Source organism: Nymphalis io, chromosome 20 (assembly GCF_905147045.1).
Source record: "Nymphalis io chromosome 20, ilAglIoxx1.1, whole genome shotgun sequence".
In the NCBI taxonomy this organism is placed as follows: Eukaryota; Metazoa; Arthropoda; class Insecta; order Lepidoptera; family Nymphalidae; genus Nymphalis; species Nymphalis io.
This window is the reverse complement of record NC_065907.1, coordinates 10,888,460-10,915,342: the sequence shown is the minus strand read 5'-3', so window position 1 is coordinate 10,915,342 and position 26,883 is coordinate 10,888,460. Positions and strand designations below refer to the sequence as shown.

Below are 26,883 nucleotides of genomic sequence, written 5' to 3'. Positions count from 1 at the left end.
GCTAGATCCCCGAGCAGTCAAAGCTGCGTGTAAATTATGAATATAATGATTACCTACTGATTTATTTATTACCGTATCCAGTCCAACTCTGACGCAACACTATCTTATCAGTGATGCATTAATTTACTTCTAATATAAGCGCGCCGGCACTCGTCTGTAACGACGAATATAGGTCAGTACTCTGCGTGCAATTGTCGTTCATCTTAAGTAATTATTAATATCTGTTCGAACTGTTCCTTAAATTCTAAAATCAAATATTAACGAATGTAATAAATCAATGTTATTGAATGTACAAGTAAAAATGGATTCTAAATTTACGACGACAATTTTGATTTCCAATTGCGTCGTCCTGTTATTCGTAGCGTGAAAACGTATGACTATATATGGTACGATCCCGCGCATTGCGGCGCGGGATACCGGCGCGGGCGCAGGCAGCGCAAGCAGCGCGCCGCGAGCGCAGCGGAAGCGGCTCGATTTAGCCTCGCGGCGCGGGCGCACGGGGCGCACTCGCCGAAACTAAATACCCAAAAGCGTCTCTGATCGCACGCCGCCAAATACGGCACGAATCTCGGGTTTCCCGCGCGCTGGCACGGCACCAGCCTCCGCGAAAACGCTCTCTATTCCCGTCTAATACTCGTGAAAAACACGTAAAAACGCATTTATTTCTGTAGCAAGCGGCCTCTAAATTTAGGCCGTATGAAAACGGAAAGCAATACGAGCGATTTTGGTCGGGGCCGCGTTGTCTGTATTTAGATTAGACGGCGCGGACGCAGCGCGCGCGACTCGCCTCCGACCCCTGTGCTGATAAGGCGCATCGGCAGTGCATCGTGCTCGCAGACCACCCGTCACCGCCGGTCACCGCCCGCACCTCCCGTCACCGTCCGTCACCGTCCGTCACCGTCCGCCACCGTCCGTCACCACCTGCGCTCGCCGTCAGCGCGATCGTACGGTCTCGCGAGTGTTGTGCCTTTATCAGAGATTTGGATGTCGCAAATGCTACCCGAAGCCGGAGGTGATTATGAATTTGGATTTGTTTTGCTCCATAAGCGCAGTGTTTTGTTTACGCGTATTTAAAAAAAAAAAGTGAAACAGTGTGTACGTGTTGTACGTTCGAATCATATGGATGTTTGCAATTACTAGGCGGTCCTTGGAATATTTGTTTATACGATAGTAATAGCGATTGTAATATCGAAACAGATGTGGGGAGAGATCGAGTCTCGTTGAATTGTTGATCGATCGTTGCAATTATTTACAGTCTCCAAATCCGCAAACATAATTTACTTCACATTCTTGACAATCTCTACTAAAGTGAATACAATTTCGACAATTTATAAAGTTTAATCAGTTATTTGAAGTTAATATTTTTGTATTTCAATCCGCGCTTACAAAACTTAACGATATTTCGACTAAAAATACAAGCAGATACTGAAAGTTAATCTTATTGCTATAACCGAAAGCTCTCTAATAAATATTCTCAGAAATAGCCGCGTTAATAAAATACAAATGCAAATATATACGGTTATATTTAATGTCACTTCCAGTTGAGAAATTTGTTTGGTCATTTCATTACATCGGAAAAGTTCAGCTGGCGGCTTGCCGTATACGGCATGTGTCAAAACGACTCCCGCGGAGACAAACACTTAACGAGTGCATGTAATTATCACCTTTATTCGATCGCAATTGTGTTTACAATTACGTGTGACATGATAGCGTAGAGCTGGAGTTCTTCTAAATATACCCGTCAGAGATTCTTATCAATATGATTGTGTAACGTCAACCACGTTACATATTGGTTGATAAAATTATTTAATTATCAACATTTACTGTTAAGAGTCGTCTACATATAGTTACAGTTATCTATTTACAGAACACATACAGTATAGTTGAGAGTTCAATTGAATATAGGGCACCCACCGGTTTGGGAGGTAAATTCTACCAAAAAAAAAGTCCGACCGGAAACAGGATAGTGACTTTTCTCAAATTAAATAAATAATTATAACTAAATACATATCATAAACTCTTTATATCAAATGTTGATATTATTACATGATAATTAAACTTTTAATCGCAGTATATAATTATATGGAGCAAAATTATTACTGAATGGTACCCTAGAAACAGTAAAAGGAATAGAGGAAGGCAAGGAAAGAGATGGGAGGATAAGATAAAATTAACAGCCGGTCCAAATTGGAGGGGGGTTGGTAGAAGCACACTGAACCGTGAGACATTTTGTAATCACACACTATAACTGCAACAACATTCCAAAAATTCAGGATAAAAGGCTTATTGATTGATTGATTGATATAATAACATACCGGTTAGCGGAAAATGATAAAAGTTCGTAAAGTAAACCAACATTTTCTTTGATTGTTTCTATGATTAATGCGACGAATTTGTCGACCGATAATACGATGCTACTGATGACAAAAAACAAAATTCGTTAAAAAATTAGAATTAAATGATATAATTGTTGTTAATGAACTAAATAGCTTAAAGGGACAATTTAAAATAGTTCATATATGTAAAAAAAGTACTTTTTACACACCATTTTACATGTCCTAAAAGATGTACACCTTTATAAATATTAATATCTTATTTTTAGTAACGCAAAATATTCCATTTTTAAATAATTGTTAAAACTATTTTTTATAAATTTATAGTTTAGATTAAGGTTTTGTATAAAAAAATCTGGGTCTTAAAATTAAATTATTTATTATCATTAAATCTTGGAGATGTGCATCGTTGACCTTGTCACAATTATCTGTGTCTTAACATCAATTTTGCTAACAATAATCAATTATAAATAATGTTTACATAAATATATATAACTACATATCGTTTCCGGGAGCTTGTATTGATCAGAAATATAACTTCTAGATATATATTAAAGTGACCTGTAGTTGAATTTTGTGAAATAGCAATTTGCAACTTAAGAACCTATACTTTGTTATATTTCGTCTCACTTTTGCTTAAATATAAAACAATGAACTTAAAAAGTTTGTCGTTATTATCGTACTACTTCAATGCCAAATTTAATAATTATTAAGTGAAACGTTACTTCTTAACGTCACTATGTAAATATTTAGTAACGATACTCGCACAATTCACGTTAATTATCAACAAAAACTTAGGCTTATTCAATACAAGTTACAATATTATTGTAACATTAAGGAAAAGAAAAATAAAGCTACAACAGTATTCGACAAAACTATTGCTTTATTCACGATATTATCAAAACATTCCCCTTTTCGGTTCGATTTTGTAGTAAAAGCTATAAATAACGCATTGCTAGTCCATCTCTGAGCAATGCTGTCACAATTTTATTACGTATTTGTTTATGGGAACATAACATTAAAAATATAGTACATAAATATTAAAATTGCTTGTAGTAATACAAAAGTTTGTTCACTGTACCCGTCCTACGCTCTCCATATGATTCACGCGATAAATTCCGTTTTCTGTATACCGTATATGGATGCTATTAAAATTCCCTTTAAGATATTTGACTCTATTATAATACGGAATCTTTACAAAATAATAAAAAAGTAAAGCGATGCAAAAGGTTCCTTCAGATAAAGTATCAATGTTTTGCGATATTTACGATAACAATCCTAGGTGTGTTTTGTATTTGCGTGTAGAAAATAGTTCCATCGGTAAGACAATTAGTGGATAGGGAAAATTTGGTTACATTTCGGTGAATAACTTTAAATACATAAAACAGATTTTAAAGTATGATATCTAATTTACTATGAAACGAGTGTTTCTCATGGAAGCGCAATCACCAAGTACATTGTTCCAAATAAACTCTACTGAAATACTTATAGTAATTACAATTTTAGTTATGAATATTTACTCATTTAAAAATAATTACTTTCTGAAAGACTTTTTTCCCATTTGTAGAATTAATTAGCTAAATTCGTGACGTGTGTCAATGTGCTGGACGCGCGCCAGTTGCTACGAGTTCGTAACGCGTACTCGTGAGCGTCTGATTACATAACGAAACTTTTTATATTTATTCGAATTCCCACTAACATTCATATTAAAACAATGTTAAATTATGACTTATTTTCTATTATAGTAAAATTGTATGATCTAATTTGAATGTAACATTTGCGTGTATCTACCGTTTCAGACACTAAAATATTTACTACTTCCGTCGCGGGATTAGTAAATTTGCTTGCGTTTTTCATTAATTTAAGTACACATTATATAACAGAAACAACAACACGTTCTGCTATATACCTCCTTGATATTATTTCTCGATCATTAATTTAAGTCGTAACAACTTAACGCGGTAGTGAGACTTCACGATAGCGCTTTAGTAACCACGTTTCTGTTCATTACAAGGAAACTACGAGTGTTTTGTAATTGTAATGTATATGAAATGAGACTTGTACAATGCTGAAATAAACTAGCTTCAGTTAAACCGTATTACTCATTTTGGTTACCTTAGTAAGATAACTTTTCTTATTATTTAGTACTAAATCGTGGTTAGGTCATATATGTATGGCGAGCCTGTGCCGGGCTAAGCATCATGCATCAGTTGTTTTACTGCTAAACATCAATGCATTGTATTTCGGTATTCAGGATTTAAAGGTAAGTGAGCCAGTGTAATAACAGGCACAAGAGATGTAACATATAAGAGCTCCACAATGCGTAAGAATTTATGCTTCTTCGAGAGCCACTGTCAATGGACGAACTATTTGACGGATCCGTCATCTACACTAATAAAACAAAGTACAAGTATCATACAACTCTGCATACTCCTTAATTTATTAAATATATACAAAACGGAAAAAAAGCCGAGATGGCCTAGTGGTTAGAACGCGTGAATCTTAACCGATAATCGTGGGTTCAAACCCGGGCAAGCACCACTGAATGAAACTGAAAATTTCATGTGCTTTATTTTTGATTATAATTCATCTCGTGCTTGACGGACATTGTGAGGAAACCTGCATGTGTCTAATTTCATTGAAATTATGTCACATGTGTATTCTACCAACCCGCATTGGAGCAGCGTGGTGGAATAAGCTCTAAAACCTTCTCCTCAAAAAGGGAGAGGAGGCCTTAGCCCAGCAGCATTAACAGGCTGTTACTGTTACTGTTGTATAAAACGGAAGTGGAATATAGATTATAAAATTGACTCTAGTTGTGAGAAACCCAAATAATGACGTACGAACTTAACATTTAAGTTATCGTTGAAGTCTGACGCACGCGACTCAAGAATCGATGACAACAAATGTTTTGTCGTCCAAATAAGGTTATAATACAATTTATCCTCCAAATTGTTTTTGCTTGTATTTACATACGGCTATTAAAATGCGTAATGTGAAACTAAACATAGCTTATTACTAACAATAATATATATATTTATAAAAGAAAATCCAAATATACTTAGTTCTACAAATATACTACAATGTAGGTTGGAAATAACGTAGTCATATGTAGAACATGGACATACGGCACCGGCTTTAGCTCTCCAGAAGCCCAGAAGCTACACACCGCATAACAGTTGTTTATATTTTATTTTATTAATTTTTGGGAAACAAACAGCACATTTAAACAGAAATAATATATAACAATAAAATAACACATACATCAAGTTTAAATTAATATCTAATATAAACAAGAAGCAGAAAGTAAATAGGGAGATAAAAATGATTACTTTTTTGTAATCAATAGTAGACGATTTCTGCTAACTTCCAATCATTGGGCTTTAACTAAGAATATCTTGACTGAGAATCTAATGTTTTTTTTATTGGTCTGACCGTTAGTTTGATTATTGGGATGTAAACTAGTTATTAGATCAATGAAGCAGTTCGCACTACAACACATTGGCGCGACTCTTTTAGCCTGAACGCTCCTTGAGTCGCTCAAAGGTTGTTTGTCGAAATGTCTTAATTAAAAATAACAAATGTTGATCCGAAGTTACAAGACATTATCGCAGTATTGCACGTGCTGAATGTATTCACAATCTAGCGAAGGATATAATGTTGGAATAAACTGTGAAAGTATATTTGCCAAACTGCTATGGAGTAACGTCATAGAAAAAACTCCAAAGCGACTTTAGGGACCTGTTACTCTCTACTGTATGATAGTCATTTAAATAAATTATTTAAAACTGCATTAACTTTAAAAAGAAGTATCTGTGTTGGACCAAGGCACATACTTATATCATCGAGCGTAAAAAATATTAATTGAAATATTATTTTAAATAGAAATGAAGAAGCTAATTAAATGGCACAAAAATAGAGGCACATTTACTATACAGTTCACCATTTTTGGCCACGGAGGCTAACCTTAAAGGCCAACAAATTGCGCAACACACGTGCACTCGCTATTCCCTCAATATCATGTTCATGTCTCGAGGGACGTTTATCCAATCTGATCCGATTTATGCACGCACTTTCTGAGGCGTATTAGTGTGACTTCCTAGTGCCAGACTGCAACTATTTTTTTGACATAAACCCAGGACCTCAGAGTTTGCATTCGAATATGATAGTCTTAAACAAGACACAGGCAATATAATATAAAGCACAATTATAAATAAATAAATGTACATCAGTTGAAATGAAGTCATCGAAATCGGTCGTGTACTCGCTACTGTTTACCACGTGAGGAAAATGTTTTTTATTTATTTTCTTATCAGATTAAGGACTAAACTACTGAACCTTTTGTAACGATATAGGACAGAAGGAACAAGGATATGGATATATATATTACGAAATTTCCAAAAAATAAGCAGATGATATTCATGTGTTTATCTGCGAGTACAGTAATAGAAGAAATAATGGCTTCTATTAATTTTCTCTGGCAGAATGTTGCTGAAGAATTATTTTATACTTATAATGTTCGATGTCAGCAAATTAACTCACTGCTATATTTTATAACTGACGGGAATTATTTAAAAATAAACTTCATACCTAATTTTTATCAACACTTATTCAGCGATTTAGTCGTGAAAACGTTAAACGAAAATTAACAAATTATACCTATGTATGTGTATGTATACTCTAGAGAATACTAATAAGATTAACTCTATAGAAAAAAACGGATTCAAAACACAATATAATACATCGGTTATTAGGTATCTGTGCCTTGTAAGGCGGAATATTACACTGTATTATTGGGAGGCAGGATGATTCACACAATTGGCGATGTTTGGGCTAGTCCGAAAATAAATGAGAATTCAGTTTTACGATTGAGTGCGAAGATTACGACTACATTAACTGACCGCCCGCGCAGACCGTGAATCAAATTAATCTTTCGAACTATTTTTTATATTACATATCAAGTAATATTTTATTTTATGGCATATGGTAATAATTCATTTAATTCTTCTCTATGAGGAGAAGGTTAGTTGCTTATTCCACCACGCTGCTCTGGTGAGGGTTGACGGACACAAATTTTAAATTTTCTTGTATCTATTGATTTATCTTTTGAGAGTTTACATGTCAAGATAAAAATTGATTATTTACTTTATTTATTTAAGTTACAAAATATCGATAATCGAATCGATAAAATATATTATTATAAATAGCGTTCGAACAGAGGTCGAAATTCCACCGTAACCATTATTGAAAGTTTGAGGATAAAACAAACTATAGAAATAAAGTAATTTAAATAGATAGTAAATTAGTATATCTAAGTACGTAATTACGTATACAACAATAATAATATTTTATTCATGTTATGAACATATGATGTTTACGTTTTAGATAAACTCGAGATTCAGATCTGTTTCATAAGCGCAGACTTGTGTGAAATTAGGTCACAAATATCACTTTTCAGTGTCAAAATATTCTTGAAAATTAGGTTATTTGTACATTTGTAACTGTTTCTTTGATTTTTGATTTGAAATTTCAAGACACTATAATTTATTACGTTTATTAGCCAAGGACTTCAGTTTATATTCGTCAAACTCTAACTCAAATCTCTTCCTGACTGACAATGAGGATAATTAATTATTATTTTTATTCCTTCCTGATATTTGTATGAATTTCTCTTAACTGAATAGCTAGTTGAATTCTAGGCAAGCACCACTTAGTTCGAATGTGCTGCTTTTGTGTTTATAATTCATCCTTGCTTGGCGGTGTATGAAAATATTGTGAGGCCAGTTAGATAGTGTTAGTGCTGAATGAAATACTGACGTATATATAGAGCCGCTATTGGACCGACACATTGCAGCAGCGGGGAGCAATAATGTCTAACCTTTTGTTATTTTTGTTTCTTTTTTAGTATTAAGTAGGTATTTAGAGATAGCTAAAAATAGGAACTCGTTTTTAAAATAGTTGTCACCTGAAATTTCGGCAATCCTGTCAAATGCAAACAAATTAGTTATTTCCAAGCATTCTATATCTAACTTATACAAATGTTATACAAAATAATATTTATAACTTGTACTATATTTTATTAATAAACATTCCCGTGACGTATATGAGTCATTTAAACTAATTAAACAAGTCTACATTATATATTTTTATAAACAGTAATTACGTATTCATAATAGTTGAGTCATCTAATTTGCGAGATGAACATCAATAGTCCTAATCGTTTAATTACGTATCATTTGTAACTTATTATGTATTCTGAAGGACTTGTACGGCGCTTATTCGTTATTATTAATCTACAATAGATTAAAGCTAAGAGATAATTTAATATTTATCTGATTTTTATTCATTTGTACGGTACCAAAATCTCTTTTACTCAACCGATCATGAAATTTTCCATACACTTTATCAGCGATACAGAATTTGACATTTCACACCTGAATCTAGCAATCATATATATTCATGAAACTTAACGTAGAAAAGCTACTTGCGCAGAAAAAATTACCGTTCTCAAACGTTTACAAGCACTGGTGCACTCTGTTGCCTCACTCCCATAACCGTGCAGGGCCAGAGTTTAGTTCAAGCGCAGGACGCACGCATAACCGTGCTTTCAAGACAGAGTATAAACGCTGCAAACTTCCAAACATAGCACTTGAAATTTCTTTACAGAAAACCCAAATAACTCTTTAGGCCAACAGGGATTTAAGCCCAAGATCTCAAGATCTGGGCTCTCATTCGATAACCACTAGACTCAGATGGCAAATAAATAAGAACAGTGAATTGACGATGTAAGCAATAGTAAATAATTCTTTCAGTGCTCAAAAATGTTGGCAGTATTTATATAAAGTAGGTATATTTCATTTATTGAGAATGTGTATTCAATTATATTTAGTAGCGGCGTGATTAAATACATACCGTTCGGTTATATTAGGATGATTTCGAGTGCGTATTGATTTATTCGGCGTTGATCCAGCGACGCGCTGTGAGTCAGCAATAATATTTATTTATGTCTGACGCGTCTCTCATTACGTGCAACTGGATTCATGGAGGATTGCCATTATCGATATACATTTGTTTCAGTAATTTACGTTTCCGGCGTCATAGTAACATAAGTGATTGCAATGATACTCGTGTTAGTGTTTACATTTTACAACATTTTTTTTAAATTCCGTATTTTCCTAAACTTTTAGTCATTATAATCATTATAATTTCCATAAAATGTATGTAAAAACTTTAACAGGCAAACAGAAATAACTGGCTTCACAAAAATGAGAAATATACGCCTTTCTCACTGACTGCTTCGTTTTATCGACGACTCTATAAGGGCTTCAAAATGTCTTAAATATACACAATAATTACAAAGATTAAAAAAAATATATAATTTATTTAAATGCCTCATCATATATATTTATTGAGGTCTAAGGTAGTTAAATGTGATGTAGAGGTACTAATTCAATGTTTAACGTTTGTTTATAAGTTCATTGTTAAGAATAAAAGATATATAACAACAACTAATCAAATGCTACGTATACCTATTTATTATGAGTTTTTTTTCAAACAACATACTTTGTATCAGTAGACCAATTCTTACACAGTTTCGATAACTTAAATATTTGTTTCGATAGAAGCGTTCTATCAAAATATATTTAACCATATTTTATATTTAAAAAAAAAACAGTTGAAACAAAATCTTAATATTACAGTTCAAAATGTAAAGTTTTTGCTCTACCACGATATAAATTACCAATTATAAATTAAGAAAACATTTGTTATTTTCTAATGTACAATATATAGATCGTGATTATACTGAAATTTTACCATTTTTTTATTTGTTCATGAGCATATATATGAATTAGAGGATGAAACAGAATATCCCCGTGTATAATAAATAATATGAATACAGAATATTCACGTGTAGACGTACCAAAAGTAACTCTAGCTGCTGGTGAGAATAGCGCATACCATCTTCGGGTGTGTTGTTGCGAAACTCGTGCTGCATATTTCTGGCGACTACTCACCGCTCGGGTTACGAGGGACCGATTAAGATACGCTGACTGACTCGGATGCTCCAGTTAGGGATTGGGGGTATTGGTTACGTTTTGGCATAAGTATGTACCTTAAATATGTATAAGGTTAAAGAGGTGTAAAATCTAATAATAACAAAAGCTAACACAACAAAAAGCAATAGAAAACAGAAAGAGGATATAATTACTTATACGAACTAAATACAGGTACATAATGAATTAATATCTCTTTATGTGGTGTGTGTGGACAGGTAATATACATATGAAGAAATAATTACAAAATCGGACGAATTTCGGCCAAAAGCGATATTTACTTCTTCAAATAATGAATTGAAGACATTCTTGGTTTACGCGACGTGGCAGTGAGCAAAGCTATTAATGTACAAGCTCCAATAACACTTCTTCCCGAATGATCTCAGTACCCACTGCCTAGTGACTAATTTGAGGTTATTCCTAGAAACTCGAATCGATTGTTTTTACCGGAGTGACAGTTTGAATGGTGGGAGGAGACGAATGCGGAAACCTAGAAATTTCATTTTCCTTAATTCTTTAATATTCTATAAAAAAATTAAGATGTCTAATAAAATAGATGATCTAAATTTAAATAAAATAGAATGTTTCGAATTTTATTAATTGAGGTATTTTAAAATAGTAAAGTGTATGTTGGTTGTTCCAGAAGTGATGCGGCGCGCGGCGTGCGGCGAAGCGAGCGCCCCCCTCGCGTTAGTACAATACATTTTGATATTATTTCGTCATTGCATATTAAGTGATTTTAAATATTATTAGTCATCATATAAAATGAACAATGGTCAATGATAGTTGCATTTTCAGTCAGTAAAGTCGGTCCAATCTTTTATTACATTTGATATAAAACCATGAATACATCAAAGAGGATCAGTATATAAAGTAAAACATTTTATATAAATTGTTACAGATCATCGGAAAATAAGGAACTTCTTCGTCAACAACTCCTCTCGGTCAGTAAGGAGCGGAACATTGATAGATCCGAACCTCCGAAAGTGAAGCACACGAGAAGCAGGCAGAAAAACCGGTGGAAGTTAAAATTTCACCATCAAGCGCTGCCCCAGGAATATTTGGACCACTACGAGCAGAGCCTGCAGAAGGCGAACAGTAAGAAGAAAAGCCCGGAAAAACCAAAAGACCCGAACGTTGAGAGTAATTTCACTAATGAGACTTTCAAAATTTGGGCGCAGAGATTAGCCGGAGTGCAGAAAGAGACTGGAACGCTGACCGTGCCTCAAGCGTCTGTTTTAAATATGACAGCTAGAAATAAGGAAGAGAAGAAAAAGAAGACTCCTGCTATCACACCCAGCAAAATCATGACATACGACGACCTACCATACATGGGGGAGATGACGTTAAATAACTCTAAGCCACGCCGCGGTCGGAAACCGAAGAAGGCCGATATTTGTCATTTAATCTACGAGAACTATGGAACGGTTGTACCAGGTCAGCCGCCCCCTCAAGAGCGACTGAACCAAGGGAACGTCTGCCCGGCTTTTAGAAATACAAACACACCACACAACACTTCAAAGACAGATTTACAAAACAAAATAATTTCAAGCCTTCTAGAAAGAAAACTGTCCCAAGAACAAAAACGACGACTAGAGAATCCTTCGCCCCCACGATTCTGTAGTCCCGACGAACCAATGCCGGAAGCGCCGATCACAACCGCCGGCCCGCTGCATAGCGACGACGAACCTCTCAACTTATGTATAAGAGATCTACATGATTTAAAGTTGCAAATTCAAAAGAAATTTGGCAACATTTACACTACACCCGAAGTTAAAGCTGAAATTGAAGACAGTTTAGAACAGGAAAGCTTAAAAAGTGAGCAACCTAATGCTATCTCCGTCATACAGCGGAATACAAACGTACCTCCGACGGCTAGCAGTTCTCCCGATCTCTCTCGGCAATCGAGAAACATATCCCCGACTTTATCTGAACCGGTGCAGTCTACTGTCAATCCAGACGATGATAAATTTCCAGGCTACATATATTGGCCAAATGCAGGTATATACATGCACCCTTTAGCGTTACAGACCCAACTGTTGTACTATCAAAGGCTAGCAGCTTCTGGGCAGCTCCCGTTTTCTCCGGAAGATCGCGATAAAGTGTCAACGCCGGGTAGTGAAAGCACAACCACAGATGCGTCGCCAGAAGAGAGTAAGAACAAATTAGTGCTAAAACAAATTTCGGAACTTCTGGACCCTAAGGTAATAAAACAAGTAGAGGAAAGAAAGAGTCCAGAACTCGCGAAGAAGAGAGCATCACCCAAACTCGTCCAAGGACCGGTTAAGAGAAAACGATCAGCAATATTTATTCCTCCAATGCCGGCTAAAAATAGCACCACAACCCCGACCACAGAAGTGAGCATTTGTAAATTCAAATTCACCGGCGGTTCTAAGCCATCCTTACAAGAGAAGAAGATGTTATCAGTGGACTCCGGAGGAAACTTTAGGTATTACAGTGGGACGGGCAATAAAGGCAACAAAGGTTATGAGTACTTACAAAAAGACTCGAACCAAGGCAGAAATACCGAATCCGTAGCGTCGATATCAACAGTTCCCAAATCCGATCCTCAAAATAATGTCGCGCTCAAAGAGGACTTGAACAAAAAAAAAAGGAAATCAAGGAAGACGTTGCAGAGGGAGAAATTGGAACAAACATTTAAAGAAAAGGGCTTTTTGATACAAACCCAGCAATTGCAGTCGGCGGAGGGCGCTACGTATTGCAAGTTTAGACAATTAAGGAAGTTTACGAGATATCTATTTAGGAGTTGGAAGGACTACTTGCCGGGTGAATTAGACGAAAGAACAAACGAGCCGACAGTCGAGCAGCCGCCTGCGAGCGAGGCCGCGGTCGGAGAGTGGACTTAGTGCTCTCAGTAGGTTGTCGATGAGAAGGCCAAAGACTTTAAGCCCCTTCGCGAGCTGACTTGCATTTATGACAAATCATCGGTATATAGTGAGACTTATTAAGTTGGATCTGTTTTCATTCGTATATCCGTCCATAATTTTTATAAAATGATTATCACATTTATTAATAATTCGGCGACGAATATTAGTTTTTAAAATAAGAAAATGGTTTTATATGACATTGTTAATATATTGTTTTTGTTGAATGAGTGGTTTGTGTTTTAGCATAACTAACTAAATAATATCCCCTGAACAAATGTTGCCGAAAGGTTGTTGTAGGCACTAAAATTATAATTAGTGTTTTAATCTGTGCCCTATTAACTAGCGGAATCACTTATAAACATTGTTTAGCAGCTGTTTAGTTAAACACTGATTCCGCTCTTTCTATCATTATTAATTTGACATTCGAAAGAAGAAGACATGGCATTGTTTTACAAATCATACGCTAAACGAAGTTTATAAGGAAGGCCGTAGATTACTAACTAGTCAATTGAAACCTCTAACATAGTTTTATCAAATTATATTTAATGTGTAAAAACAAGCTGTTATATTTAAGGCTGAATAAATGGGACTAAAATAAGGACCTGTATAACCAATATTTTTAATATTATATTTAAATATTCATATGTATTCTTTGTCCTATTCCATTCGAATGAGTAATGATAAACAACCCTTATATTTACGTATTCCATACGATTTGCTAATAGTTCTGCTACACAAGTACTATAAACAGTTCATGATTAATTTTATTTCTTTGTTTATAATACAACACTATTTCACTTGATTACTTACTTACTTACTTATATCCACTTTAATAGACATCTCATATTTTCAAGATATATACATAGATTGAAACTAGATATAAAAGAATGGGATCCATGCTATTTGAAATTCTTTAGTTTTCATTCATAATTTTTACTGTGAATTTACCTTTGATATGCAAAATAGCAAAGATAGTTATCATTATTTTGTCTTGTCAATTCGATGCCAATATCAATTGAAAAGAAGAAGCAATCCGTTAACGTTAAAGGCTGGTATAAAACATTATTTGTAATCCTTCAATGGCGTGCACCTATCCTATACCGATGTCACATGAATCTATGTGAAAAGTACACATCTTAATCTTGATATGTAATCTTTAATTATGCAGAGCTGATACTTGATAAAAAAGTAAGTCGTATTGTTTATAAAAAAAATAGTGCCATTGTCCATTTTTTAATGTTCATTAATTATTTAAAATTCAATTTGGACAAAGACCACTACCTCATTCAACCGTCAATGCTACGTCATCACATTCTTTAAGTTTTATATTTTTCTCTCAATTTACAAATTAAAGAAATTACTAATATTTATCAGGATAGAAAAATAAAGAATCGGTATTTTTTATTTCAGCACTTATAAATTTTGAAATGTTGTCACTTATACCTCTGGTATCGATAGCAACTTCCGACATTCATAACGCCATTTTGTCGCTAATCATTTATTCAAGAGTTCGATATCGACCAATGATATCGCGTCAATTCAATGTCGAAGTTGTTTATTTGTTCTTTTTTCCTCTGGTTGGAATAGGCTATAGGTGACTCTATGATTAATTTGAATGTATATAGTGTGATTTGTATCAGAACAAGCTATTTATATTTGTTTGGACTGTTTTAATAAAATATTTTTCGGATATCAATTGTTTGAACTAAACTAACTAGAAAGATCGTATGTGTACATTAATCGAGTTATTCTAGTCACTGTTATTAGTTTGTATTGATAATGAACATGTAAATATACCTGTAAATTCGTTAGTTAATTATAAAATAAGACTCAATTTTGTACTCAATAAACTTTATTAAGAAAAAACTCAAATAATTCTGTGATTATGAAAAAAATGCAACAGGAATGTAAAATGTAAACCAATAAATTAACCAGATTACGATATTGTGATTTATTTAACAACGGAAGCCCTAAATCAGTTAACTTCACTTTGGTCCCTATTATAAAACTCCAGCTTCACCATCAGCGGTATTGTGCGCTATAGAAAATGTATACAAAATTATCCTTACACTAACCCTTCACATATTTCCATTTAGAAACAGTGCGACATATAAAGGCACTTAACACTATACTATAAAATGATACAAAACGTCAACTATACCATAGAAGTGTATATAGAATATAACATGTATAACAACCGTACATTTCAGTAAACACAAAACGAGATTTATTTACTCATTCAGAGTAGTTCATTTCGAACACATTTAGACGAAATGTAAACAGATTAACAACACTCTGCTACTGTTTTAGTGATTATTAGTAAAGCGTTTCAATTGTTCATCGAATCGAATAAAAAATATATTGTATAAATAGAGGTTCCCACGGCAGGTACGTCGCAACAATCGCTACGAAGTGAACTACAGCGAGTAACGAGGAACATTTCGACCATAGAGATATCCGGGAATGATTTTTTTATTTTCGTTTCATCGGGAATGTAATCTAGGAGCCAATAGTCTCTACGGTCCCCGACGGCGGCCGGGTGTACTTTATCACAAGGTCAATTCGCAGTATCACAAACGGTCAGCCGCGACCCAAGCGCCCCTAGTGCTGCAGCAGCAGGCGCGCGGCGTCGGCGACGTGCGGCGCGGACAGGCCGTGCGCGTGCAGCAGCTGCGCGGGCGCGCCCGAGCGCGGCACGGCGCGCACGCACAGGTGGCGCAGCGCCGCGCGCGCCTCGCTCAGCGCCGACAGCACGGCCTCGCCCAGCCCGCCTGCGACCCACACGCTGCGTTACTTACTAGTCCCCCGCGATGGAATGTCGTGGTGGGGAATCGCTTATAATCAACTTTAAAAAAATGAGATACAACGGACGTCGCTCGACAACCGATTGTGTCGAACACGGAATGCTTTTAAGCTAGAATATTACGAAGCTGTAGATGGGACTCTCGATCTCATTGCTCACAAGTCGAGACAAGTCCGACATTTATTGATTAATGAATCGCCCTCTGGGTTTTTGCTAAAAATGGGTGATGATCAATGATCAAATCCGCAACAGCCTGTGAATGTCCCACTGCTGGGCTAAAGGCCTCCTCTCCTCTTTTTGAGGAGAAGGTTTCGAGCTTATTCCACCACGCTGCTCCAATGCGGGTTGGTAGAATACACATGTGGCAGAATTTCAGTGAAATTAGACACATACAGGTTTCCTCACGATGTTTTCCTTCACCGTAAAGCACGAGATGAATTATAATCACAAATTAAGCACATGAAAATTCAGTGGTGCTTGCCCGGGTTTGAACCCACGATCATCGGTTAAGATTCACGCGTTCTTACCACTGGGCCATCTCAGCCCAGTGGTAAGAACGCGTGAATGTAAATGATCAAATGCAATCCAATAAAAGGACCTTTATATTCATAGTATGTATAAATGATCTTCTTAGAGTTATTTGTGATATTGTATTGCTTGCTGAGAATACTCATTACTTTTTAAACATGAAGAAACTAATTATGACGATGTAAAAATACATTACCACTACTACACAATTGATTTACAACTTACAACTTTAAAGATTACAACAAAAATTGAAAGTAGCTATTAAGGTGGTAATCAAGCACCAAGCACGCGGTATTCAGAACTTACCGGCTTGATAGTGGTCCTCGACAACCACAATCCTGCCGCCGACAGCTTTCGTATGTTTACGGATCGCTTCCTCGTCCAGAGGCTTGATAGTGAACGGGTCCAGTACTCGAGCCGCTATGCCTGAAACGTGAAGTAATCGTTTGATCATTATTAGGCCTTCCTATAAAAAGTATTATTTAAGAATCTTTAATTAGAGTAATGGTATCTGACTTTTTTAAGACAAATAAATTAAAAGACTAAACTTGTGTCGACATTGATTTCTTAACTGTGTGTGCTATTTTACATATTTTTAAATATACAAATAATTTTACTATTATATAACAAATAAGTAAATGTGTGTTGTGTAATAATGTATGTGGCCCGACCTTCCTTCTGCAGCAGGTCGGCGGCGGCCAGCGCCTCGTGCAGGGTGACTCCGGCGCCCACCAGCAGCACCTTGTCGGCCGGGCTCTCACGCACCACCTTCGCCTCGCCCACCTGCAACACCAGTGATCAGAAATACGGCCATATGCATAGTTGCCTGGAAATGGCCCAAGGACCGGTCAAAATAAGTCCGGAGTAGTCCGTAGGTAGGATCACAGTAGCGGTGTAACCGGTGTAGTGGGCTGACCTTGAAGGTGGTCCCGGCGGTGTACAGGATGTCAGTCTCGGGCCGTGACGTGCGGATGTAGCAGATCCCGCTCGTGTTGGCGGCCAGCTCCACCGCGCGCTCCGTCGACACGGCGTCCCTGCGGGCGGGCGATACACATTATGGAGAAATGTCATGCATTATAGAAAGAACGGTAGCCGCCCTAGCTTCGAAGTGCTTGTTTAGTAAAATATTTAAAATAAATTTCTTGTGGATAAAAATATTGTGTTCCGTGAGAACCACTGTCTCATGTTTCGGGACGGAGATGATAGACGGGGTGGCGCTTGGGCTTCCCTTCTCTTTTCGGTGAGGGTACTCACGAGGGGTAGAAGATTGTGGCGGTGGGTACAGCTCTGAACATGGCGAGATCCTCGAGCCCCATCTGCGAGGGTCCATCCTCTCCGATGCTGACACCACAGTGAGACCCCACCAAGTTGATGTTGCTCTGACTGATAGCACCCATGCGGATCTGAACAGGATTATGCGTTATATAGTTTGAAGTAACAATTTCAATTCCTTAATTATTGGAATTGTTCATATAATCTTTGTAAAAATATTTATTAGTTTAAAAAGAGTTTTTTACTTGCTTGTAAGCAACTATATTTCAACAAATTAAAAAAGGCAAAGCCGAATGTAATTACTTGATAAATGGATTGTTAATAAAGTCAATTGCACCAGTTTTTCAATGCAATGATAAAACTGCTACTATTTTATATACTGCTGATAATGCTATATCTATATAAGTATGCATTTACAAAAGAAAAATAGTATATGTAGTATATCCGTTGTCTGGTTTCCATAGCACAAGCTCTGCTTAGTTTGGGATCAGATGGCCGTGTTTGAATAATGTCCTAAGATATTATTATTATTATAATGCGTAAATTTTAAATGGTAAATTCCATTAGGAAATCATTTGTATTTTTAAAAAAGCAGATGAAATAGAATGAGCATGTAATGTAGCACTTTATTTTTAATGAATATTAAATACATAATGTAAAAACGAATATAAAGTGAGTGAGATAAGTCATCCCTTACGAAAGCACCCAGAAATATTTTTAGAGAAATAAAGCAAATTATTATGCAAAAATTAAATGACGTGTTAGTAGCATTACAACTGAAAACAGTTGGAAATACTTGTTAGAAAAGCAATTTGTTCGAATGCTACTGCCCACGTCGGCCGACGGCGGTCGGGTGAGTACGACAAACGAATTGTTTTAGCACCAATCAAGTGAAATACATATACTTCAAACTGTATTTCGAAAAACGACTTGGTGCCGCTTGTTAAGAAGAATCGTCCAGAAACTGTCAGCGAGTTTCTAGAGAAGTTTGTTAGTAAGGAAATGAAAAAAACATTAGTATTAAGCAATAGGTAATGCAAAAACACATTTGATGGACACCATGGATGAACAATCATAGGAGGGTGAAATGTCACATGTGACAGTTTCTTTGCATGATGATGATGAATAAAGATTTGTAGAGATATATAAGCATTTAATTCAGTTAGTAATAATAATATTAATATACAAGATAGTTGCATATGACTGAAATGAAGGGATGAAAATTGGATGAGCAGTAAAAATTAGAGGTTATGAGATAGAAGCAGTGTTGCGTTTATGAGTTATGGTAAATGATATTACAATATCAAATATTCAAGCCCAAATCAAATAAATATGAAAATAAACAATGTATTTTATTTTATGTTATCAATAAATTGTGGTTATGACTTTCAACCATAACTAATCCATTCAGCTTTGCCTATGATAAAGTAGTTCTGTTATGTACTTAAACTACATACTTATTTACATTCTTAATCTAAGCAGCTCTTTTTATGTTTGAGGTGTGTGAAATATAATATAATAAGTAGAAGGCAATTGAAAGATAATGAAAAAAGTTTAAAAACTTGAATTTTACTTTTTACACTTTGATATATTTGAAGTACTTTGTTTTTAATGAATAAGATTCTTGAGAAGTGTCAATACCAGATTACACGTTTGTAATTGTAAGAAGATTGCATTTCCAAGAAAGTATTACATTTACTTAATATAATCGGTTAAGGTAATTTATTATTATTTAGATATGATGTATGAATTTTTGAGTATTTATAATGATAAACTGGGTAAAATATAGTTTTATTATTATGATAAAAAGTGGTGTAGTGACCTGGTCGAACGTGCGCGTGAAGAAGGCGGCGAAGGTGGACGCGAACACGACGGCGCGCGAGCGACACGCCGCGCCCGTGGCCACGCCCACCAGCGTCTGCTCCGCGATGAAGCACTCCACGTAGCGCTCCGGGTATGCATTACGCAGCTTGTCGCTGAACGTCGAGTTCTTGGTGTCGCCGTCTAGCGCTATCACCCTGCAATATGGAATTATCACATTAGAGGCCGTCGTGTATGGTCATGATCGAATCGTGAAATATAATTTGGTGTATCTCACATGAAACACGTAAAATACAGGGTCATCTCAGCTAAAACTACCAGACACGTAAGAATAAATGAAGGTTGAATGGTATAAAAAATAACTCGCCGAAGGTTGGTGTCGGCGATCTTGCGCAGCGCGTTTCCGTAGGCGAGACGCGTGGCGACGCGCGCGCCGCGCTCGTACGCGGGCGGCGCCGACAGCGTGATGTCGCGCACGTGCACGCGCGGCGCCTCGCACTGCGGCGCGCTCACTTGCGGCTTCCAGCCCGGGTTCTTTATCTGCGCCTGCAGGTGCTGCAACCGCACAACCGAACCCACTCACTTTTCATGTTATACCAACATCACGCCACCTCGCCGCTCTTCCTTCAATCCAATGGGAACTATTGCTGTTTGGCGGGGAGTAATAGTGAAGGGGAGGAGTGAGATATACAGACGACATTGCATCAGTAAACTACTGTTTACCTTGATGATCTTCTCTCCTTCTGCGCCCAGCGCCTTGCCATGCCAGTTGTCCTTGTCCTCGATACCGGGGAAGCCCTTGCCCTTGAAGGTCTTGGCGACTATGGCGGTCGGCTTGCCGGAGATCGTGGCGGCTTCGTCGAAGGCTTTGATGAGTTCGCTGACGTCGTGTCCGTCGACTACCAGTGAGTGTAATCCGAAGGCTTTTAGTCGTGCGTCGTAGACGTCCATCTAAGAATTGTAACAATACTTTAGTTACATTATATATATAGTATCTTCATGTATTGTATTGGCTGTTTATTTTATTTTTTTGCCTATATTTATATTTCAGGCAACTGTCAAAACCATAATCTCGACTCAATCGGACGAAGGTATTAGAATACTGTAACTGTAACAGCCTGTTAATGCCCCACTGCTGGGCTTCCTCTTCCTTTTTGAGGAGAAGGTTTAGAGCTTATTTCACCACGCTGCTCCAATGGGGGTTGGTAGAATACACATGTCACACAATTTCAATGAAATTAGACACATGCAGGTTTCCTCACGATGTTTTCCTTCACCGTCAAGATACGATACGAGATGAATTATAATCAAAAATAAAGCACATGAAAATTCAGTGGTGCTTGCCCGGGTTTTAACCCACGATCATGGGTTAAGATCCACGCGTTCTAACCACTAGGCCATCTCGGCTTACATTAGAATACGTATTAGGCAAATAAGGGAAAATTATATAAGTATACATAGATATACGAAGCGAGGTCTAAGTGTCTGCAGAATGAAAGAGTTTCTATTGTAATGTAATTTTGGTGTACGTTACATGGATGCATTATTTTAAAATAAATACGACAAATTTATTAAAATTATAACTTAAAAACATTAGTTGTCATGTGTCAATTGACTTTGACAGGTGCAACTATAATTATGTTTATACAATATTTGAAAAATACCGCTAAATTTGACGTCTCGTCATAATGCAAATTTTTATGCATTATGCATTTTCGAACTAATTTTAATTTATTATCTTTAAGATGCTCTTCTAAGACTTCACTTTCCTTTCGGTCATTGGGTCGTAATGGTGACCTAAATTAGTTTTTGCAGTTTTTGTAACTTTTTTAAAAGTACTGTTTTCATGACAAATATTCCACGTTTTGGTGAAATTAATTAAAATCCATATTGGATTGTTTAAATAATCGTGGATTTGATATTATCCTGGTACATCTTGTGGGAATAAAATTCGAATTGGATTCTTAAGAAACCTACCCTTGGAAGATTTATTTCAAGATGTCTTCATGATATTCTTCGGAAATACTTTAGAGGTTTAAACTTTAATTAAGTAACTTAAAGAACTGGACTATTGTATGTAATTTCTACATATTATTTGCATTCATTTGAATAACAACTTATTGTTTTCTTAAACTTATTTTATAAAATTTTACTTTGGCACTTGTTAAGAATTTAAAAAAAAAGAAATTATTAGATGTAACTTAATTATATAAACTTTAAATGGATATAATCATCCTGGCGCCCAGGTATTTTGCATTTTGGAATTAATAATTTAGAAAATAGATTTACTATCCATTTGGTAAATCTATATTGTAATAATATGGGTACTATTTCTGACTTCCGGAGCACTATTCTTTAGAGGTTTGTTTTATTTCTATTTTTCCATCTCTACCGATTTTTATTTTTATTTGCCTCTCTAGAATTTGAATTTAATGTAATAATTTTACAACAACTAAACCCTACACCCATATAATTTTTTTTATATATTAAACTATTAGCTTGATTTTACTGTATTAAAATTATTGACTTATTACTAGATTAAGGAATATTGTAATGATTTTAAAATGATAGTATATAATAGCCTATAATGCTAAATGCATTGCATTGGATGCATGAATGAATGCATTGGATTATGCAGATGGTTGAAAGAAAATAAGGTTTTATGATGTATACTTTTTACCAGTGGAAGTAGTGTATCAGTTTTCAAAAATTAAAAAAGGGGTCACATAGATTGGTCTCGAAGGCTACAGATATTGATAGTGTATACGACCCATGTGTCTCTGTCGGCTGAGGTATGTTATCTATCAGTTTTGCACTGTGGGTTGCAGGTTTGCAATCACCCCTTTTACGTTAGGGCCAAAATATCGTCTGATTCTTGAGATTCTCACGTTTCGGCATATAATTAGCCGACCATACCTTAAACTGACGCTCTTAGTATTTCTAACTTTTGTCTAGAGTGCAAGGCCCTTTATGTTATCCTGCCACTCTTGAGTAAATCCCAAAATCCCCTATTAGACTACCCTCTTATTAACAGTAGTCGATTTTTACATATTAATGTATTTAATTAGCATATTATACTAATACAATACATAATTGTTGGAAAAGAAAATGTAGTCTAGTCTCGTGCCAGTTTTCCTCTGTAGGACCTTCATACTGAGTTGGTGCTAACTTGACAGTTTTAATATCTGAAGCATTATCCCAAAGTAAAATGCCATAAGACAAAGTATGGTTTAATGAAATTTATAAATGTTTACTATTCATAATACAGTTCAAAAAACAATACTCTATTTAAATTCGAAGGAAATAAATAACTTCGAGAATGATATTAATATAATCAGTTGCCTAACGATAACACGCGTTACGTAAATGTCGAGAGGTGAATGTCGCGACTTATCAATTCATCACTGTATTTATAGGTATCTGAGGAAAAGCAATGTAAGTGTACTATATTACATAATGAATTTGTATTATATCTTACAGGGTGGTGTTGCCTGAGTAATATATGCGGTTTGATAACTAAAGAATTAATTATTACTTAATTGCGATTAAGAGTCAAATAAAAAAACATACTAAATGCAAGGACATAAATAACAATGACTGTATATACTTACTATTACAGTGCATGATAAATGAAAAAAAAATATCGACATCATTTTAATAATGAATCATTATTTTTAATTACCTTTACACAAGACTGTAATTAAATAAAATGAGTTGTTGCTATCGCATCGACTTACCTGGTGTTGTAGTGAAGTGGGCTCAGATTGTCCAAGACGGTTGACATCAAAGATCACAACTAAGTTGTCTAGTTTGTAGTGGCTGGCGAAGTGCAGCGCCTCCCACACACTGCCCTCAGCAGCCTCACCGTCTCCCACCAAACAGTACACCCTGATACATACTTGTCAATTAATAATGATATTCAGTTTTACCTTGGGCTTAACTCACATGTACACAGTACATAAGAATATATTGAAAAATATTTTATACCATTAATACAAATTGAGATTAACAATGATTTCTTCACACACCTGTATGATGTCTGGTCGAAGTACTTCCCAACATACGCCATACCGGCCGCCACGGCCAGTCCCTGGCCAAGAGAGCCAGTGCCTACATCGATAAAGTTCAGTCTTGGTGTGGGATGACCTTCTAAATCAGAGTCGATTTTACGAAGGTTCTTCAAATCTTCAAGGGGGAAGAGACCTGCTTCAGCCCACGCTGCATATAGAATCGGAGCTGCATGTCCCTGGGGAAAATTAGAAAGATACATACATTCAGATATCACTCATCCTATTGTTTACGACATACTCAATAAGCCAAGTATATGCTTTAAAGAATGTATAAAGTGGTAGCATGAATGGCCTAGATAGAACCTGTTGCATTTACATCATAAGGTCATCCATTACTGACTAACAAGTACATAATATCTTTATGTAATTTTCTTTAAAAATAATATATAACTTTATTATACTACTTTAGATATAGTAGTTTTTCTTTTATATTGAGTTAATATGAGTTTATTTACCTTTGTTTTAAATAACTTTGCATTCAATGGGTAAATTTTATAGAAATACAAACTAATGTATTATATATTATCATATATAATATGTTGTAGGCAACCTTTCTTAATAAAATGGGCAGTCTAATGCATCAATAGTTTTCAAATCCAACTGGAAGATTCCAAAATTAGAATGTTCAAACAAACACTTCAGCTTTATAATATCAGTATAGACTATTATGAAAACTATATTTGTTCTTTAATTTTTTGCTTGAATGGAATAATAATTATTTGTACATCCCCAAATATAGTATATTATATGAAATATATAAATTGTTTCAAAATTAATATAAACTAAAGAAATATTTAGAATTTTTTGTAGTTACAATAAATGAGCCCGATTCTAGACTTACTTACTTTGGAAAGTATAAATCTGTCTGAGGAGGGATCACGAGGTGCTGATATCTTGTATTTCATTGTGTGGAAGAACAGCACCGACATGATCTCTGCCATTGACGCGCATGATGTGGGGTGACTGGAGGGGAATGGACCTAATTATTACTTAATTATTTGTATAAATTATAAATTTATCTTTGCAGAAATAAGCAACCTTACTTTTAAGAGTTGCTTGAAAGCTGTTTAGTTAAACTCTGAATCGGAATGAGCAATCATTCCATCATTGTTGATTTGACATTAGAAAGAAAAATTTATAAGAGCATTCATTTACACAGGTATTTTCTTTTCCTAACCATTTGTCATTTTTAATTTACTAATAAATAAGTAAGCTTCTATTGAATAAATAAAATTGAATTATATACAGGCTGTAAATTTCAAAGCCTGTTGTTGTACCTTAGTGAACTGTATATTAGTGTCATTGGTTAAGAATACGCTTATATATAAACATATCTAATTGGAGTTACATGTAGATTTTAATTATGTAATTTATCCCGAAGTCAGTTTTAAGGACAGACTACCATTGTTTAGTAACAGATGAGAATTTTTTTAACATTAAGGATAAATGTATAATACTGTATTATTTATCCTACATACACCAAACATACACTTATAACAAGATTTAATTAAGTATATTTTTGCTTACATAACAATTTGTTTAGAATGCTTCAATATAATGTATTTGTTGAAGTATTTTGATACATGAAATATTGAATTGATGTTGTTGAATATACCAAAAATAGAATTAATCTAGTCATTCTATGGAATATTTAACATGTAATATAGCATTGTAAATTAAACAATTGAAAAGACATTGATGTAGGTAGACAGACCATTTTTGTACTGTTTTATAATTCATTATGGCCCATATGCTCATTTTTTATAATGATAACTCACAAAATCATACATAATCATGAATACCACAAAATATGACTATACACATATATACTTGATATGAATAGAGAATAATTTATTAACTCAAACACAACATTTAAATTGTTTTGATAAGAAATAGTCTTTACTTGATGTTTTAATACTTGGAAAACCAGAAGCATTATAGTTTGTATAAAAAAAAAACATATTCATAGGGACTATCGACAAAAGTGAAAACATGAAACTGTTAAATATATTTGACCAATTTCCACATATATTGACACTCATAATAAAAAGGGATAGAATTTTTATATAGCTTCATCAAAGTACACAGTATGTCGTAAACTGGGTACAAAATATTAATACAAATTAATTTAAATAAATAATAGATAAATACACTTATATTATTTGTATTATTATTCTCATCATTTTCCACAATACTTAAATTATTTGTACTTTCAACGATTTCATTATATTAACAGCATGTCGGTGACGCGAAGTCACGAGTCTATCCCCTACGATAAGCGCAACGCGCCTAAAGAAGTTTTCACTTCCATAACAGAGTATTTATAAATATTTAATTTCTATCAAAATTTATAATGTTAGGTTTATAATCAGGTTTTGTTAGTTAATTTGAATGTAGTTGTGTTTATACAGCACTAATTATCTATGATGTCGAACGTTAAAACTTTGAATTGCTAAATATGACCTAACGGGACTTCTACGCAGGGGGCCGCCACACATGTATCATCATCAATAGCAATAATTATTCGAAATTCTTATAATATATGGGATGTTTCGATATTTAAACTACACAAACAAGATAATAAGAAGCAATTAGATTCCAATAAGCTTTAACATTTAATAACCTTCTTATGACCTTCCATGAAGCGGCAAATCGTAATTGAGGTTATTTTACTTACCCGGATTTTGAAGCATTTGTTGCAACGATGCTGTCGATCCTTAGCCTGTTAGCCATATCCTTAAGGTTTTGAATGTCGACATTTTTGTCGCCTTTCATTTTTAAATATTAATAAAAAAATAAAGTTTACAACAAGTTTTTATCTACCGGTCACACGCCAAGCACGCGGTCAGTGTGATTCGTGGGAATAGGAAATCAAAATGGATTGCTGGAATAATGTCGGTTGTGAATTGTCACTGTCAAAGTCAAAAAGGCCGGTAATATTTTTTTAATTTTTGTCTGGCTTGGATACATGTTTTTACAACCTTATGAACTGGTAATGTCATTGTTGTCAGAAATGTTAAAATTAGTGTTCTTTGTAAGATCTTTTTTTTTATTTAGCGTATTTTAATATTTTCAGTCTTTCATGACATGATCAAGGAGCAATATGGCGTTAAC

General features: G+C 35.1%; 2 protein-coding genes across 3 annotated transcripts in view; one reads left to right on the top strand and one right to left on the bottom strand.

Moving 5' to 3' along the window:
* LOC126776329 (uncharacterized) overlaps positions 1–15,683 on the top strand; it is a 32,774-nt gene extending 17,091 nt beyond the window's left edge. Inside the window, exons 1-3 of one of the 2 annotated variants that reach the window (XM_050498784.1) lie at positions 433–1,012; positions 11,031–11,076; positions 11,289–15,683. In XM_050498784.1, the coding sequence (XP_050354741.1) occupies positions 985–1,012; positions 11,031–11,076; positions 11,289–13,254 (2,040 nt within the window). In that variant the 5' untranslated portion in view covers positions 433–984 and the 3' untranslated portion in view covers positions 13,255–15,683. Of the gene's footprint in view, positions 1–432; positions 1,013–11,030; positions 11,077–11,288 lie in introns of those variants that run through there. The other variant, XM_050498783.1, reaches the window with a different exon arrangement.
* Positions 15,110–26,669, bottom strand: LOC126776333 (transketolase). The gene is made up of 12 exons (XM_050498788.1): positions 26,447–26,669; positions 24,615–24,732; positions 23,728–23,945; positions 23,437–23,587; positions 20,423–20,650; positions 20,067–20,254; positions 19,701–19,896; positions 17,861–18,009; positions 17,523–17,640; positions 17,278–17,389; positions 16,913–17,032; positions 15,110–16,046 (listed from the first exon to the last, which is right to left on the bottom strand). Exons 1-12 carry the CDS (start codon positions 26,542–26,544, stop codon positions 15,877–15,879), a joined length of 1,866 nt encoding a protein of 621 aa, XP_050354745.1. The 5' UTR covers positions 26,545–26,669; the 3' UTR covers positions 15,110–15,876.
* Between the last annotated feature and the right edge of the window lie 214 nt (positions 26,670–26,883).